The following is a 19827-nucleotide window of genomic DNA, read 5'->3' on the forward strand; positions in this document are numbered from 1 at the left end:
TACTTTTGGACATGTGAGTCCTAAAATGTTTGTTTATGATAGGGATTTTTAGACACATATGTACGCATTTTTCGGCATTTCTTATAATATATTCTTTATTCATGCTGGCTAAGGGGGAAATTTCGTCGGAGGACTTGGGGAGTCATTGTAGTACAGATTTGGTTACAAATGGCAAATCTGTCCAGCCTTTGCCAAATTATTCAATCCATCTTTTTAGCAAATTACAGAATCGAGAATAGACAACAAATCTTCCGCATCAAACCTATCTTTGGACGACTTTTCATTCTGTCTACCCTCCATCAACTAAAGAACAACAAAAAATCTTAGAACCTGCTTCTATTCCGCCTTTTCGGAGAGAAACAACAGTTGTCGACACTGGCGGACCTCAGGATGTTTCAAAGTTCTGGTCTCAAATCAGGGTTAATAGCGGAGGGGAAAGGTCCTTCCAGTCAGCGAGAGAACTACATTTAGGGCCCATTGGCTCCGGGTCATTATATGTTTTATCACCTATTTTATTCTGAAAGAAGGTTCAATTCATACATCTCCTGAACATCCTTGCTACATGTTGGTCTGCAGCTAGCTATCTGCTGTCTTCATTACCATCATCATCGCTTAAACTTGCTCTTAAGGAGGTCCCCCAGGTGTCCCCTTGCCATGCCTGCGTAATTTGACACGCCGTATTTCATACATGTCATACTCCGCCCAAAAGCACGTTGTAGTTAGGGGAGAACTTCATCGTACCTTTGTGTTACCACGACGTAGTACAGTTACGCCGTATTTCAGACAAATATGATGTATTTGGGTGTTCAGTATGTCGTGCATGTCTACTACGACGTTTATGGTTTTCAAGTTCCGGTTAATATTGCAGTGCGAGGTACTTCAGGTAACTACAACGCAGTTAAGCCAAAGACGACTTAGATCACAACCTGCTCCAATACGACTTAACCTACCGCACCAACTATCCATTACTGAGAAACTGACTATCTGGGCCGGGGACAAACCACACTGACCTGTAGGCCACTATAATAGCCGGAGCTAATGATAGCTGGAGCTACGGTTGTGACCCCTATGGATAAATGAAACCTAAATTTTCCCAGTCTTATGAAAGGTACCACCACGATAACCACCTTTCCTGGAAATTGATTGGCCAAGAGCAACTTTTATAGCAAGTAGCTAAAACATAACATCGTTTCAGTAGTTTCTTTCAAGGTCCTTTGTCCTTGAAAAATGTAAATATATGGCCTACTATGAGGGCGTTGTCAGCAAACAATTTGGAAAAGTGTAGTCAAATTAGCTCATTTCGTGGGACAGTGAAGAAGTAGGGCATGGTAAAATATACGAAAAGGGCAAAGGTTAGCTCAGTTCAGTACCCGAAGTGGCTGCTTCATATACCTAGTTTAAATTCCCCAAAATATATACATATTATCCCTGGTAGTGAAGTTCCCCACCATGCAGGTGTGGTCGATTCCACGGCCGTGGAACCCAACAATCTTTGGATATATGCACTGCACCCGTCGGCGAATAACTTAGAGCAACTTGTCAATGACAAACCCAAGGAACCAGACTGTAAAAAAAGACGATACGATACCATACAAGAACAAAGCCAATGCCGTTATAGAGGCAACATTGGAAATATAACAGGAATATGATCCATTGAAGAAAATCCTGTAAGAAAGATCGTGTAACATTTTCATGTTGAAACATCATTACATAAAAACATAGATGAACTTTGGAATCTCCCATTAAAAAAAAAATGACAGAAACATGCGGATGATAGCAAACCTTGTTCTGTATTTTTTAATAACGTTTGACTGTGATTGGTTTTACAGAACTTGTTGTAATGAATGTAATGACAATGAATCCGAGAAGAATATCTCTTTTTTTCTAAAGAACAAAATGACATTTTGTACACATAGTACTGGTCATCACTGCGGCCTTCATACAGAACAATATAAAGCAAAGTAGAATCCATATTTAACCTTGTGATACAAAACTGCTATCACGCAAACCAAGGCAAGAAAGAACTCTAAATTTACCCAGATTACTTATTATTGAGTTACGTACTAAGTATTGAAAGTAATTAACATACATAAAAGAATGAAAACAGTGAGAGCAAAGAAAGAAACAATGAGGTACATTTGTAACTGACATTTCAGCATCTCCTCTATCAACACAGCAGCTAGTATACATTTCTTTGTGGTCCACAGATATAACATTTATCTACATATTTATACATTTCTGTCAAAGTTGGACGCATGGTTGGCTGAATGGTCCAAACACAACAAAAAGCTGGCAAGATATGTATATGTACATGTGTATCTAATTTTTCACATTACCTGTGCTTAGAATGTACATAACTGATGGCATACAAACACACTGTGAAGCATCGTTTTGACCATGTATTTCTTCTTCTATAGATACATGTACTATAATTGTACTGTAAATTTTAACCAATGGACCTGAAACTTTCAATACTACCTTGTACTTCAGATGCTTTTAAACTGCTTCTCAACTTCTGATTCCCATTTTACACCTCAAAGCAGTTCTATGGCGTTTTTGGCAGTATCATTGACTAAACATGTACACTTTTTGGCCCATGTCTAACAAAATTAGGTAAAAGCAGAAAACCAGATAAAATTGACGCCAACATATTTTCTTATGATTATGTTTGCACGTGAAACATCCTAGAAAAAAAAACATAAATTTTTTTTCTGCATTGTGGGCTTCTCTAGTATGAAACATGCATTTCAAAAAGATCTGCATTTGTCAGGAAACACCCTTTGGAACTTTCACAAATTTCTAACGGTATGGTCTACCAAAGCTGACTTTTGTATATTTCCAGCTCCTGTGCAACGATAGAGAACAACATAAAATTGTATAAGTTAACTTTTATCTAAGTTTATAATCAAAAAGACTAATGTATAATGCTTTCATTATTAAAACTGTAATAATGTCCCATTCTTCCCCATTGTATTGGAAAATAGAGACAAAATAAGTATACTACTACTAGTACTTCTAGTAGTTAAACTTGGGAAGGAGTGTACAAATGCTAGCTCCCAGCCATTCCTTCTGTCAGCTGTAGAGTTGTTTTTTCATGTGCAAAAAAAACACACAATTAAATCAGGCACTACAGTCCGTACTTTTTAAACCCTATACCACAACATCAACTGGACTTCCGCTGGGGTCCTGAGCTAGGGTCCTGTTGGCATCTCTGTGTCTCCGTTCCTGGTCGTCCTCCAGTCTGTCCTGCTCCAGGTTCTGACTGACAGTTAGGGGCTGACGACTGGCTGGATCATCATTCTCTCTGTTCGTGTTGTCTCCGGGCATGGCTTCGTAGTTTCTAGGCGGTGCCTCCGTTGTTGGTTTTGTAGAGTAGACAACGACACCAGCCACGATGAGTATGAAGGCCAGGAAATATAGTCCATGGTACTGCAGAGGAAAGGAAGACATACAAATGCTTAAAGGCAACCTAAGCAATATTAGGGCGTTGAAAGTCGTATTTTCAAAATTAATGTTTGCATGATTTCTATCCATAGCAAGTTTAGATAACACTATCCCATTGCATATCGACATCATGGAGCAAAGATGCGATGTCGTTTTGTGGTGTGAACTCATTTGAAAATCTGAGCATCAGCCATTAATTCAAATATTCCGAACAAGCACAATTCTGACAGATAAGTCCCGAAAGCTTCCGGAGAACTAATCACATGGTCATGGCTCAATGTGCTCGGTCATTGTGATGTCACGCGGCCGGAACTTTCCGAAAATTGTCGACAGAAAACGGTTACAGCTGGATTCTGGACTGATTATTGGGTGGTACCAATAAATAAGATACTCCTTTTGCGACTTGTTTCTGTGCTCTTTTTAAATGCCCAAAGTATGAAATAATGATGCAAATGTGCTAATATGGGGAAGTAAACGTCAATTTCATATAGATTACTTTATCCAGAACATTTCCAGTTTCACCCCCGCTTAGGGCACCTTTAATGTCTGTGACGACCAGTCTGGACTATCTCCAGCTTTAGATTTTTATCTGTCCGACTCAATGTTTGGGAGCCCATGCTATTCATGATCAGTTTTGCTGTTAAAAAATACATTTTCATAAATTCCATGTCATGAACTACAGATTTTGGGACGGATGAGGGAATTTTTTTCTGTTCGAACAAGCAAATTGCCTTCCCTGGATGGAAGGATGGGTCCTGTAGCTAGACAGCCCTGTGATCAGTAAAGTAAAATTTGGATTTCATGTGGCTCTTTCTGTTGTTTTGTTTTGAACTGGGTGACCAAGGTGTTTAAGAATACCCCATGTTGTATTCTATATGTATAGAATACAAGAAGGTGTCTTCTGTATCGTCCGAGGGACCAGCCCAACCACAGATGGGGGGCGGTACAGTGGGTGATGAGCAATTATTGTATTCTATTGTATTCTTTTTAGGTCATACTCAACCGAGAAAACACACATTTTAGAAGTACTGCAGCTGTGCCTGTAAGTATTGTGCATCTGTATCGTGAACACAACTATGCAACATGCACAACATTGCATATCTGCAGAAGTACCAGTACCACCCAAATGTATATTTTTGTGTACATCATCATGTGAAGAATGAAAAAAAGGGCTATTCATTTAAGATCATGTCTGACCCAGTTCTAGTATCTGTATAGTTCACATGTAGTCATCACACTCACGCCACCCATCTTGGGCCCCGGCTAGCTTTTTTGAAAGCGTTCCTAGGCCCTACATGTATTATGTAGCAGTCCTTACCACATAGTGGAAGAGGAAGAGTCCTATGAAGAGTGTGTAGAGGTCAGCTGTGAGGATGGACAGGTTCACCACTACTGCGCTGCTCAGTTTGATGACTGTTGGGAAGATGGTGTAGAGTGCAAAAAGGCAGACAGCAAAGCCAACGAACAGGAGCCCTGGAAAAAATTATATCAATAGTGTAAGCTTGTGGTTATCTTGGCCATTGATGATCAAAATCATATTCTACAAAATTTGCCGTAATTCAACAAGAATTACAGCATTCCCTTTCTCAAAAATCAAGGTAAGAATGAAATGAATAAGTCTCGATCAGTGTCTTTACACGAATAAAGCCAGACCATTAATTTTTCACTAACATCAGATTAAAAAAAGTGCAGTATCCTTTAATGGGTATACTAGTGTATTCATTCATTCATTCACATCATCTCATGACCAAGCGTACGGAATAGATCTAATAGTAGAATTACTGACAAAGTGAACTGTAATATTCAATTTGGTGGAAAGGTTTAGGTCTGGAAAAAGAAAAAGAAATGTTGTGTTTTGGTTGCTTAACCGACCCTATCAAAAAGCCTACTAGTACCGACCCCATTATTTTAAAAACTGCAACAGTTACTGGAAACACAACATCTTTTAACTTTTTTTGCTAGGTCATAGCTTAAGCCTGCTTCCAACAGATGGAAAGTGGCTGTTTAAAGCAGACTAGCTAACAAGGCTGGATTTCAAACCATTTCTTTGCAGAAAGATTACAAAAGGACAACATATCAAAATAAGTAAATATTGGACACATAGAACTGACACAAATTATCTCCATGAAAAATGGAAATATACTATTGGATGTGCGTGTGTATGTGTGTGTGTGTGTGTGTGTGTGCTTCTGGATTTTTGTAGTCAGCATAACTCAAGAAAATCTTCCGTGGAGAATAACTGAACAAAGGAACAACAGATATCCATGATATTTAGTATGCAGGTAGCTTAGACAGAGATGTACATTTTCCTGGTTTGAATCCCACATTCATTGATATTTTCAATCAAGCTAACAGCTAAAGTTTGTGATAATTCATGTCATTTTAGGAACAGGAACATGTTAAAGAGCTTCACAAATCACATAACAAAACTTAAAAACTGAACACAGGACAGAAAACAAAACATCAAAGTAATAACGGTGTATATCTATTTTGATGTCACATGGTCTTCAATACTGTATATGCCCAATGTGTCAGGATATGGTGTTTTAATATTACACAATCAATCATTAATGGCTCATGGTAGCAATCTTCTCAGCCTGTATAATTTTATGTACGTGCCATGTAGTATGATGTACTTACCGACTTGCCATGACCACTGGATTGTTGCCAGTTCATGTCGTTCCAAGATGGCACTATAAACAAAGTGAAGAAATAACACTGATTTTGGTAACCTACTCACTGCTGCATTACCTCTAACGAATACAAATTTGGTACCAAAAGGCTACCATAGCAGACTGAAGGTTAACTACAAAAGTATTATGTATTGAATAATGGCAATCCTTATCATGAAACCTGTTTAATTCATCTCTAAACAAAAGAAGATTAATTCAAGACAAGGTTTATGCTAATAGTTCAATTAGCTACTGTTGTTTTAGTACAGTAACTAAATGTTGTTCGTCCGGAGGTGGGCGGTGGTGGCCAGCACATTATCCCAAGTGCCTGAAAGTTCAACGCGTAGACCCCCTTTCCTGTTGAGGACTTTTGAAGACTACGTCAAGACATCCTAAATTGTCTTAACCTCATTAACATATCTATTCAGAGTTTTGGTATAAAATCTGGTTTTCCAGTCCTATCTTTAGTCACTGACGAAAGACAGCAGATGCTGTCTGAAACGTCTAACTTTTTCAAAATTTTATCCAATTGCTTGAGTAACTATATTTGGCGTATCTTATTACCTGGATCTGGACCTTCATCAACCTGTTTATCTCGGTCCAAGATGTCACCATGAGGATTGACCAAGTCAAAGACCAGGTGGCAATATTTCAACTAACTACATCTAGTATTTACCAGTACCAGTCGGGCTGGCCGCTAGGAGCGTGATTAATGACAGGCAAAACCATGTATGATAATGAATTCAATCATAGCGGAACTTCTTGAGATTCAAACACTTAATTTTGTATAGCTAAACTAGAACACATTTTGTTGTCAGTAATGAGTACTGACTACTTTGATTAATTAACTGCATTATTCCCTATACCACACCTGTCCCTACTACTTCTGACAGGTAAGAAATAACCTCAATTTAGAGATGGCCAATCACAGGGGACGATATGCAAGTGAGGTGGGTTTGTAAAAGAGGCAGAAAAGAAACAGAAGAGCATGTTTGTTGCCAGGGGGAGGAGGGATAGTAGAAGCCTCTGAAGGCATGGTAATCAAAGATATGTTAAGAAAATCTGTCTGGAAGTGGATTGTCTTGGAAATATATTTTGTTCCTAAACCCCTCCCCACCCTCTCCAGACAATGCTCCGAGGGTATGATGAGTTTTTTCCCCAATCCTTCCCTCTCTCTTCATTACGTGTTTGGGGCATGTCGGACCGGTGTGGCATTCTAAATATTCTATTCTATTATATGCTGCAACAGTGGAAAGTTAGGCTGCGATTTTTCCTTCAAAGCAAATGGCTGGCATAGCATGGAACTCATGCACAGAGTGAATACAAATTACTGTAATCAATGGTCATGGAAGGAGAGGCAAAACAGATATACCATGATTGGCTAACACTGTATACTGATTTGCAGAAATCAAAGCATCTAGTACCAATCTTACAGATCCAAATTCCTTCTCAAACACCTCATATTCAAGTACTAGTATGCTAATGATATCATAACATATAAGATAATTTTTCAGTGACTTACAGCTGGAGCCCACAGATGACACTCCCGAACAATCCCAGCATTCCCAGGAACTCCACGCGGGTGAAGTGGCGTACGACGTACTCCTCCGCGACGTTAGACACGCCGTAAAGCGCCGCTCCCAGTAGACACAACATGTCACCTAGCAGCTTGTCATCGGCTGGAGTGGGAAATTACAATAGGCATTGTTTTGTGACCTGATACTCGTGATAGGTATTAGGTACCGGATTATTCTTTTTAAATTATAATCAATATTTTCCTTCGCCTAGAAGGTTATATTTTCGGTTACGCCAGCTGTGGGCTGGGTCTGTATGTACATCAAGAGCCTAACTTGAGAAACCTTTGATGCATCTTCGTGATTTTTGGTAGTTGACTAGCTGTTGAGTAGCAGTTGTGGGAACTAAGGTCAATTTAGAAAATGGTTCATCTGGCGTGTTCCTACAGTGCTGCAGCGGACTTTGCATGTTTGTGTGTTTGTATGTAGGCAACAAAACTGAAAGAAATGTTGATGGATCTTCATGACTTTTGGTAGGTGAGTAGCGGTTGTGGGAACGGAGATCAAGTTCAAAATGGTTCACCTGGCATTTTCCGTCGGTGCTGCAGCGAGCAGTGTATGCATGTGTACAACTGTAGTAAACTGGTACATGTCTCCACCCCTACCTCCAACATGGTCCCTCCCACTGAGTAGATCAGCCCCCACCAGACTGCCGACCCCCAGCAGACAGACAGCGATGCCGCCATAGTGAACCCACTTGAACCTGGAGTGGAGGAATATCCAGGATAGCACCAGCACCACAGGGATGGTCACACAGTCTAGCAGCTGGGGGGTTCAAAATCATGTCGGATTAGTATGAACGTTTTGTCCATGATAATCTCATGGAATGTTTAGAACAGTATTATTAACCTTCTCCCTGCTAACACCATATCCAAATTTGGTGCCAAACAGCCACCTTAGCAAGCTGATGGTTAAGTGATATGAAACAACAGCATTGTAAGGATTCTACAGTTAGTACTGTTTCAAATCAAGAAAAACTAGTAAATTATACAGGGCTAAAAATTAATTTTTGGGAATAGGTGCACTGGTCTGCAGCATAGAACATTGTGACAATTACAAAAAATGAGTTTATTTAGAATCTACAATTTTTTGCTCATTTATAAGTAGAAAACATATCATGCAAAATCAGGATGAAGACAAAGAAAATTTGGAGCTATCATACATTATCATATTACATCATCAGGGATTCATCTAAATCGGGAAAGAGGGGCGCTGCGCCGTCTTGTTTCAGCCCAGTGCCCCCCTGTTGAATTCAGATTTTAGCTTGATATCCAGCATACAGCCTTCACTCAGCGATTGACTCTTCCATAAATACATAGAATTCGCTCCCTCGCCCGTGTGTGCTCCCTCTTGTTCAATTTTTAAAGAAAAACCCCTGATCATGATTTATGGAATGCCACAAAAGTTTACAATATTTACAATTGTAGCTTGCTTTTATTACCCAGTGTAAATCAACCACACAAAAAAAGACATTAGTGATAGTTGCCTAGGGAAAAAATGACATTACCTGGATACTGGTGAGAGTGGTGTACTGATACGCTTTCACCACCAGGTAATTTGCCTCAACGTCAATAAGGGCAACAATGGCGTACTTCCACCAGCGCCGCTTCAGTATGACCTTAATGTTGTCGTCCCCACCTCTACGCACTGGAACACAAGTGGTATTATCATATTTAAGGCATAGCACACAGTCACTAATGCTAGCAAGAGCCGACACGAAAGCCCTTTAGTGTAACACACTAGATCTGCAGGTACGCGGGGGGCGCCGCAGCTGGTTATAACTTATATTACACTGGACGACCTGTCACTGTCACACATAACAATTTCACATCTACATAACCTGCACATATTTTTGAAAGCTATCTGGTAAATAAGAGGGTGCGTGAGTGTTTGTGAGGTATTTACAGAGTGAGTGAGTGAGTGAGTGAGTGAGTGTGTGAGTGAGTGAGTGTGTGAGAAAGAGTGAGTGCTTATATCAGTAAGTGTGAATGAGTGAGTGTAAGTAACACACACACACACACACACACACACACACACGCACAAACACATACACACAAACAACACCGAAATGAACTTATGAAGGTTGCTTACCTAGTGGGATGCTGAAGACCAGAGCCAGTAGTATGTAGTTGAGGAAGCTCTGTGCTGTTGGTGTGCTGACCTTGTACTTGGCCTCCAGCAGGGTACTGGTGACAGATGTCCCACAGATCAACACTGACAGGGACTGGCCCAACAGCACCATCTTGAGGGTCTTCCTGGAATTGCAAGGAAGATTTTAATACATTAGTTATTGCATCTTTCACTGCAGAATGAGGTCAAACAGTCTTGATTCTATAGATGACATATGTGCACATATCCACCACCATCTGAAAAAGTGAAATAAAATGTTCCTGAAATACAGGACCCTGGTATTTTTGCAAATCAGTGTGCAGAACGGTCCGTGTATTTACCAAAATACACGAAATACACCACCGAAATACACCACCAAAATATGCATGAAATCTATCAAAAATACAGTATGATTTGATGAGCAAACATCACAGGTTGCTATATTTTGGCACAAAATAGTGTATTTATGGCCCTGGCGCCAAGAAAAGCCAAAAAATTATTGACGATACCGGCCCGCCTCATAATTAGATTCCTCCATGATAGCCAAGTATTTTCTGTCCATCATAGCACCCTGGGATGTTTACTCATCAAATTATTCTGTATGTCGGTAGTTTTCACTCATCTTCATGTGTATTTTGTGTATTTCGTACATTTCGTGTATTTCGGTAAATAAGATTACCCATACTATGTCCTAACCAACTAGTAGTCTGAAATCATTCCCAGTTTCAATTTGTCTGTAAGTTGCATATCCATTCACCATTTACACATTTCCCAGAATGACTTGTGCTGGGATCCGGAAACGGATATTCTCCAGGCGACAACAATTTCGCTCAGCGTGCGAAATCACTAAACAATGATGGTATGTGGGCGCAGGAAATCTAATATAACCGAGTCAGAACACAAGACACAACTCGGAGATGGCAGTTTGGTGCAGAACCGTGCAAAGTACAGGGTTAATTTAATCTGTAATCCCATTCTGATGGAACACGAGATGTGATCTACATGTATGAGGTCATCGGGCAAAACCAACTAAACATTGGCGACGTGTTGGCTAGTTGTCCAGAAAAATACTTTTGTCCACAAAACTTGTCAAATTCACACCCTCACTATTATTTGCCGGACAGCTCATAAGTTCCTGTGTTTTACCGTCCAGTTCTACTCAAGGTTTTAGCTGTTTCCTTCTTGTTTCGCACGCTGAGCGAAATTGTTGTCGCCTGGAGAATATCCGTTTCCGGATCCCAACACAAGTACTTCTGGGAAGTGTGAAACCCGTGAATACCTAAAACTGAGGTCCTGTGTTCGAGAAGCTGCCACGAGCACGTATTAAAAGGGGAAGGGTTAGCATTACCCCTCCCTGAAAAAATTTACCCTGCTACTGAAACAGCACAGAAACTTGTTGACCTACTAAGGCTATGACAGTTGAGTGAAAGGGAATTCAACAATGTAGAGCGGTCTAAACTGGTCCTACCTGACCGAAAATTCTACTCTACTCTACTCTACTCTACTCTACTCTACTCTACTCTACTCTACTCTACTCTACTCTACTCTACTCTACTCTACTCTACTCTACTCTACTCTACTCTACTCTACTCTACTCTACTCTACTCTATGTGTACCACGAGGTTAACAACAACAAAGACATGTTACACGCACGCACATACATACAATTCTATCCTCTAGTTAGCACTCACTGAAACATCTGCGCTTCCCATCATATCGTCGGAAGTGACCTTACGTACCATGTGCATAGACTCCTGAGTCTGTCACGCCAGGTAAGCTGTACTTTAGCCACAGGACCGATGTTTTCTACGGGCACATCCGCCTCTCGTCTCTCTTCTACCGCCGCCATGATGGGTCATTGGTGGGTCATTGGACTCTACCACTAACTCGAATGTGGAGAGCTCAGAAATAGAATTCTAAAAAAAGATTTTGTGACAACTAAACAAACACTTTTCTTTACAGAACGTAACAAAATGAGAATCATAAATCTTTTTGAATTATCAAAATGTAAGACGTTTGTCAGGCATAAATAAGATTAATACGAATATTCAATTTCTTTTTTTACCTCTCAGAAAGTGGGCTCAACCATCTTGAACGCCGTACCTTCAGCATGGCGCAAGGAAAGTTGAAAGTGAAGACCAAACTTCCAGCGGGCGCTAAGAAGCAGAAACAGCGCCCGAAGAAACCTCTAGGTCTGAAGAAGGGAGGTGAGTGGACGGAGAATGACTTACCTTAGTAGTATATAGGCCCATAGCTGTGTTTTTAGGTGATGTTGTACAGGGTGAAAACAAATGGGGAGGGGGGCGGACTTCCACTGAAGAAGTAAAAAGATTATCTCCAAATTTTATCCAGTTTGAATTGTCTTTGTATATTGTTTACCTGGATGTCTAACTTTCATAAACGTACGTCTGAATTTTTAGATAATTAAGAAGTTAGAAATATCAAGAACAGTTTTATTGAGATTTGAGAATGGCATGGGTGGTATTTGATAACTAAGATTTGATTTGATTGATTGATTGATTGATTTTGCTGTAAACAAGTACAGCCAGGGCCTTCCAACTAGCCAAAGGCTACTAGTATTACAAAGGGTTAGCCCTGGGAACAATATTCAAAATTCAATACAAACTTTCACAAAGCACGTCAAAACACACATGAAGGCGTACACAAAACACAAGACTAGAATATATAGAAGAAACAAAATTAACAAAAAACAGCGCAAAACTGAAGCCCATATGGAAAGAAAATGCATGAGACTAAAGCTATATACATAAAAACTTACATTCACATTAAGTAGGTAAGTTAGATATAAAATTTATGTCATCTGAGTCATCTAATATTTGAGTAAGGTCAGTCATTATTTACAGAGTATTTATTGCCGAGTGACAGAGTACAGAGTTTGTTTTTGAAGGAGCTGACGGTAAGGGATGTGTGAGAGAGTGAGATTGCTAGAAGATACTAGCAAATGTTCTCTGGTGTTCTCTGAGATCTGGTAGTCTTACCCAGTTCAAGCTGGAGTAGTCAGGTGTTCACTGTTTCTTAGGGGATAGCTGGAGTTGGTGTCACTGGCGCACGTATTTGGGGTAGCACATAGCCGGTAATTTGAGAGTTTTTTTAATGGAAGGTGACATTATGAATTCCTTGTCGGTGTGTTGTTCTCAAGGTATGTTATGATCAGCACTGAATCTTATTTTATATGTGTTTTTTCAGCACGGCAGATTGCACCCAAAAAGAACAAGATTGTTCAAGCAGTCAAGCTTCAAAAGGTAAGTTTCCACACCATGAGGTAGTCAAATCTGTAGAAACTACGAAACTACGGTGGCTTCGAAACTACGGTGGCTGCGAATCTCTATATGGCAGCTAGATAAGAAGACAGACTGACAGAAACAGACACACCCAAGCCGACCCGTAGAGACTCTAGCCTTTTCTGGGTCACTTGAAATTCTTGATCTTACAATGTACATGTAATGTTGTTTTTCTCCCAAGGCCACGCCAATTTAATTTCTTGATTTTTTAAAAATAATTTTAGCACGAGGACATCATTAAAACAGAAGGCTGGGGTGAAAACTTGCACCTGACCCTGTTCACCCCCTGAAACTGTGTGCACCAAAGAAAAACTTTCTGCTGAGATTCTGTTTTCATAAAATGCTATTGGTGCCTTTAATATCCAAACACAACATTTCTTCACTAGATGGATGATAGCTCTGTCTACTTGTACATGTATTACTTACTTAGTAACAAAACGAATGGAGAACTAGATACATGTATGTTGATTTTCTTTTTTTCAGGGTCTGGAGAAGGAACTGAGGATCAACATTGAGCAGGAGATGAGCAGCAGGGCCAGCAAAGAGGGCAAACCCTTCACTGTCGCTGGTTTAAGTCAAGACTCCAACAAGAAAAAGTAATCGCCAGACAACAAAAACAAACGTTTCATACTTCAAGTTCAAAACTGAAATTTCGGCCTGGACTGCCTCACTGTCGCTGGTTTAATTCAAGACTCCAACAAGAAAAAAGTAATCGCCAGCATGGTTATCCGAAGACAACAAAAACAAATGTTTCATACTTCAAGTTCAAAACTACAATTTCGGCCTGGACTGCCTCCTGAACTGTCAACATGCAGATTATTGGGGTTGTAAACTATACTGTACAGAAACAGCAGGAAAGTAGCATCAACTATTTAACAACTGTGCTAAATGTTTATTTTGAACAATTACAAATACACGGTTGTATTGTGAAAGAGTTTATTTGTCCTCTCAAGTGCAAGTGCAAAACAAAACATTACTAAATATATATATAGACTAGGTTGTTTACCAGTACATGGTGCATTTTGAGGTTTCTCTTCTCTTTCTCTATATAGCATTAAAAAACAACTCAACATACTACAGTACTCCTATGATTTTCTTTACCAGTCCCCACCCTTAGTCCCCTAGTTATACTATGAAGTGCATTTTACTACAATATAATATACAATGCAGTGAAGAATGGCATCAGTGTGAATGGCATCAGTATACATGTATTGTGAAATTTTGTGTTTGAAAATACATTGCTGAACAAGCAGGACATTTATATGTTTATTTAATGGCCATGGCCAAATGCAACCCACTGCATGCAAGACTGTGTATGTAAGTAAGAGGTATTCAGAAAATAAACACTTTTTCATCATCAAAGTATCATCTGCCACCTATGCTACGAAGAGTGCTACTAAGAGTACAAGGCATTGCTGGTACAAGGATAGGCTGCTATAAGTCACAACAGTTACATGGCCTGTGCAGAATGTGCAGAATACCTATCACTGCATGTCACCCACTTCCAAGTCGACACTAATCTATTCTGACTAGTATACATGTACACCAACACCAAGCTTTGTATCCCCAATTCTAAATAGTGCATGTCCCCAATTGTCAATGTGACAGGGAATTGTGACAAAGATGAGACACGTCGAGGGCTGGGATGTCCAAGTTCCCAGTCCACGCCATGAAGGCGATGCGATTTCGTCCCAATCACCCTTTCAAGTTCACGGGCCACATTTAGAAAAACGGCAGATAGCGCTGTAATCCGTTGAACAAAATCCAATCGACGGCCGAATCGAGGACTAGTGTAAGAATTCCTGATATTATGTCCTTTCCGACATTATTTGCAAGTAAATATCTCATTGTTGAGTGATTTGGAACTAAGTTGATCATTGTGTTGCCTTTTGTTTTTCGTTGTAAGAGAGCTGGCATAGATTCTAGGTTTTTCGAATCGGTAACTAAATTAGTTGCTATGTTCTGTCTATTCCCTCTAATCGAAGGCTGAATCGGCGGCAAAATCCAATCGAGGGCTGAATCGAAGGCTGTGAATCGAAGGCCGAATCGAGGGCTAGCTTCAGGTTGGTGAGCAGCAAGTGGCCGGCCATGATTTCCCCCTATACCGTACTCCAGGGAGATCGGTGTGTACTAGGGGTGGGTACCGGTACATGAAATTCAGGTCCAGGTCCAGAGGGTCAGGTCCAGGTCCGGACCTGTACCTGATTATAGTAGTGTCTCAGTACATCATATTTTGGAGAGCGAGACACACGTAAAAGTCTCCAAACGTCATGTCTGGAACGGTATAGTTTCTTAGGTTCGCACTTTGTCTCAAAATTATAACTTTACTCTCCTCGCCGTCTGTTTGCTCATCCTTTAAGTGTTTCTAGATATGATTCACAGCTAACGTCTTCGAAAACGACTCGTTAAATCTGCTGTTTTGTATTTCTTAGACCAGTTATGTGGCCGCCTGCAGGTAGCCTGGTACTATGAATTTTCTAATCGGTCCATAGGCCGGTCCACTGATTTTTTACGGACCGGTTTTTTTGGACCGGTCCATTAAGAAATACCGGTTTTGTACCGGTACACGGTACCGGTACCCACCCCTAGTGTGTACTATAACCAAGGCTATACGGTGGCAAAAATCAAATTCTCTCATGGTCGCGTGAAGCCAAAAAGTATCGCCTTGTCTTCAAATTAAGTCTAAATATGTATTTTTGATTAAAAAAGACGTACGATGGGAGAGCAGTTGTAGAACGGTGACATCGCACATCAAAGGTATGAAGATAAAATATCACCAAACGCCGCTCTGATGACATTTTTTTTGATAAGTTTAATGGGATACTAATATCATCCTGAGATACATAGCCCCCGATAGACTATACAAACCCCACTTATCTCCCTGAAGGACGCTAGAAGAGGATCTGCCTGAAGATCTACAATTGTTACCTAATCTCCCCGCAGTCAAACTGCGCTTAGAAAGAAGGCGCGAATTGTGCCGGCGTGCACTTTGACTGCGGGGACTAGCTAACAATTGCGTGTTAATAACCTTGTTCAGGCCCGTCTTCGGGCAGATCCTACGGGGCTGACTGGAGCTTATCTGGCTGACTGGAGCTTCTCTGGCTAGCATATACGATTTCGGGTTTTCGGGCCCCGTGTAGATCTGCTTGGAGATTATGAAGGACCTAGCTCCCCCCACCCGGTGGTCGGCTGCCACCATTTTGAAGGCGTAGTTGTACCCCGTCAAAGCTTAGTCTCACGCGTTGCCGTATTGTGAATTAACGTTACACTTTATCGATGTGTTTTATCATTTCGTTTAGCTTAACGAAATCACGTAACGCATGTACGAGTTCCGAAGAGAACTCAAATTCCTGTCTTTTCACAAAAAGTACAAAGCGGGAATGGGGATACCCTGGGTTCCAGACTGTTTATCTGGCCTTTTAGTCGGTTCCCTTTAGCCGGTACCTTGTAGTCAGTTCCTTCGGCGGCACAGAGACCCCAGCCCGCAGAACCCTAATTAGCGCACCGGGGGATTTCTAGCCGGGGAGTTGACCGGCCCTCGGTTTACTCCCATGGGCTACAACTCCCCGGAGCGTTGATTAAGACCGGGCGGGCTGCACGACTGTTCTTGGGCCGCCGAAGCAAATCACTAGCGACCCAGTACTAGTCTGGCGCCCAGGGTAGAATGGGGATGACGAAATGCCTCTGGTGATCATGATTCGCTAGGGGAAGAGGTGGAGAATCACTAACATATGTGACCCGACAGGAAATTCTACGTCTTATCAATATCCATACATTTTACATGCGATATTGCAGGAAGTAACAATAGCGATTATCAAGTGTACTCGAAGAAAGCATTCTCATGCTGTAGCATTGTTGGCGTATTCACGTTTCATTATGTATCTTGGCACAAAAAGGTGCCATAAAATTGCACTCATGATCAATTGTCGGTTTACATTTGACTCGGTTGCACTTTAAGATCTGTGACTGAGGATTATATAAACGTAAATATACGCGAAGTAAGTGGTTAAGATTGTGGGCACATATAGTTCACGTCTAAAGAAAACAGTCTATATTAGAGCAACAGCACCTTCCACGATTTCCAGGATGGTAGTAAAAGTAGAATGTATGCCCTCCACGTTTAGAATGGTATATTTAGTTTGAACTGTTTTAACCATGTTTGTTCGCTTGTGATATGCGTGATTTTTTATACTATGTAATGTAACGATTGCAATTCTATGTAACTATCAACATCTTTCATGTTCTCATGTAAACATAAGGATGTAACATGCAAGGTTGATTGTAATAAATCTGAATCTGAATATTACTTTTATACACAATAACAACCGGTTGTATTGCTCTCGTTTGAGACGCCAGGGTTCATTGTGATCTATGCTTACTCTATGTACTGAGCGTTACTACAATTGGTCTACCGATTGGCTAGCTTAAGTGAAGGAGGTATAGTTTACTTGCGGTAAAAATGCAAAGCGTAACAACTAACAGATTGTGGCTGTGCCCTAGAAAGAGAACTAGTTATAAAACGACGTCTAGATCTGCTACTCACCTCTGTTGTGGGCAGATACGGTCCTAAACTAGGCGTGCTGTGGCTAATTATACTACTGTATATGATAGTACGTGACCAGATGCTGCTTTTACCAGCCTATTGGCATTATGTTATGTATGGAATTCCTATCTCCACAGTACAGTACAGTACAGTACGGTGCAGTACAGTGCAGTTGTACTCAGACCCTTGCACCGCGGAATAGTACCACTCAACCCCTGGCACCGCCTGGCATCCAATAAAACTGCAAAGGGCGTTAACCTTTGCACCTCTTGAACTTTGAACCCTTCAGAGTCATTGGAGCAAGAAGCGCGTGGGTGCAGATCGCAAAGAAATCGCCAGGTGGCACTCATGACTGAGCGACATAAAACCAAGTAAACTTTTACGACGCTCCACCACGGTGTACACTATTGATAGACCGTCATAATCCACATAATCCGCGTGTAATACCTAACACGGCCGCATGATGGCTCTACTACCGCTTGGGTTCGTCACACAGTCGGTTCTGGTAAAGGCTCGGACTGGAGTTTTTTTACGATTTCGTATGTAGGCCGACACCCTCAGGTCGACGGGCTACAATTCCGCTAAAGAAATTAGGGCGGAAAATATAATCACATGGGGAAAAGTGGTTTTCTGCTGCTTTCCCATGTATTTATCGGTATTGTCCGTTTACTTTGGGTAGAAACCATAGTAAAATGTAAATTTGGACCCGAAGATTATCATTTTTTTTTACACTTTTTGATCGAACATGCTCGGAAAAGACGAGTTTTTCTGGGGTCACGGCATATATCCTGAGAAAGCTTAGTAAATGGTGTCTCTGAAAATTAAAAATGAAAATTACAAAGTCATGTGATAACTTTTTCGCAATCTCCGATGACGCAAATTTGGTGAAAATGCATTAAAAAAGATCCTATTTGGGTCATCAGGCGAAAAAACCGCATCACCGTTGGCGCGGACTAATAAAAACAAGCCTTCGCTAGCGAACCAACTTCACCATATATATATATTTATATATTTATATATATATATATATACATATATACTTAACTGCCCCTGATATCCTAAAATAAATCGACTCAAGTGGGGTAAGCCAAAATTGCAAATAAAGTCCAGTATGCATATATCACAGGCATTTCCATATCGAATTTACGATAATTTGATATTGATATAAGTAGTTACTTAAACAGTTATGGAAAAACGCCGTTTACAACTGACGACAAGTAGGACTTTGTGTATATGTGTAACAGGGACATTCTATGATATTTAGAGTAATTATTTACCCTTTGTATTTGGTTGCCTTGATATCAGTATTTACGTAAACTGTTATTGGAAGAAGCCTCCACAAGGCGTGTGTAGTTGTGTGTGGCATTTCAATTATTATTTACATTAAAAGTTATGTACACTATCAAGGTTGGGTTTGTTTCAAATTATATACCAAGTCTGGAATGTATCCCGGATATGTGTAGGCTATCCGTTCGCTATCTATGCGTTTGTTCTTCGTTACTAATACGTACAATGCGACGCCCGATCGCAGGACGTACGGCACTAATTCGTGTCATATGTTCTGCGTCGCTATACGTCCGTCCATCGTGCGTGGTATCCCCGCTGCGAGTACGCTGACGGCCCGGGATTGTCCAGTATTTTCTTGTGATTTGCGCGGGAAAGTTGAATTTCAAGTAAATGTATATGTACTTAAGATCTTAATCCCTCTCCATTGTCCCGAATTGGACAAATAAAAGCACTATACCAGGCGAAACGGGTTGCGAACCTCTTACACAATTTCAAGACAAACTCAGGCTTAAATAAATACTATGACATACTTAAAAATGGAAGAACAAGGATAGTTAAAGCCGATGCTCTTTCAAGATTTTTAACAAGGGTAAGGAATTCGAAGGAAAGCCCGTACCGTGGATCTCGATCAAACACGATGACAAACGTACTTATTAGGGTCTTATAACTTTATTTAGGTGCAACTAATCACATATCAACAAAAACATTGGATAAAGTCGTCTTTTTGAATCCATGCCTCTCATGAGACAGACACATTATGTAGCATCATCACTAGCAAATCTATGATTATTAGAGGCGCTGAACATGACCCTGGATTCGATAACTATCTGAAAGACATTCATCAAGCCAGAGAAATGTATTTTAGAATTAGAGCTAATATGCTGCTCTACATACTT

At 40.5% G+C, this 19827-nt stretch overlaps 2 protein-coding genes across 2 annotated transcripts; one reads left to right on the forward strand and one right to left on the reverse strand.

Annotated features, from left to right (window-relative positions):
* Positions 1-1771: 1771 nt before the first annotated feature.
* On the reverse strand, positions 1772-11977 carry LOC136438232 (solute carrier family 35 member F2-like). The gene is made up of 9 exons (XM_066432995.1): positions 11865-11977; positions 11539-11715; positions 9782-9945; positions 9198-9337; positions 8296-8455; positions 7639-7795; positions 6085-6137; positions 4763-4917; positions 1772-3429 (listed from the first exon to the last, which is right to left on the reverse strand). The coding sequence occupies exons 2-9, from the start codon at positions 11646-11648 to the stop codon at positions 3151-3153; spliced, it is 1218 nt and encodes a 405-aa protein (XP_066289092.1). The 5' UTR covers positions 11649-11715; positions 11865-11977; the 3' UTR covers positions 1772-3150.
* On the forward strand, positions 11895-14466 carry LOC136438262 (UPF0390 protein zgc136864-like). Its single transcript, XM_066433029.1, has 3 exons — positions 11895-12006; positions 13007-13062; positions 13585-14466. Exons 1-3 carry the CDS (start codon positions 11910-11912, stop codon positions 13699-13701), a joined length of 270 nt encoding a protein of 89 aa, XP_066289126.1. The 5' UTR covers positions 11895-11909; the 3' UTR covers positions 13702-14466.
* The last annotated feature ends 5361 nt before the right edge of the window (positions 14467-19827 follow it).

Source organism: Branchiostoma lanceolatum, chromosome 1 (genome assembly GCF_035083965.1).
Source record: "Branchiostoma lanceolatum isolate klBraLanc5 chromosome 1, klBraLanc5.hap2, whole genome shotgun sequence".
NCBI lineage: Eukaryota > Metazoa > Chordata > Leptocardii > Amphioxiformes > Branchiostomatidae > Branchiostoma > Branchiostoma lanceolatum.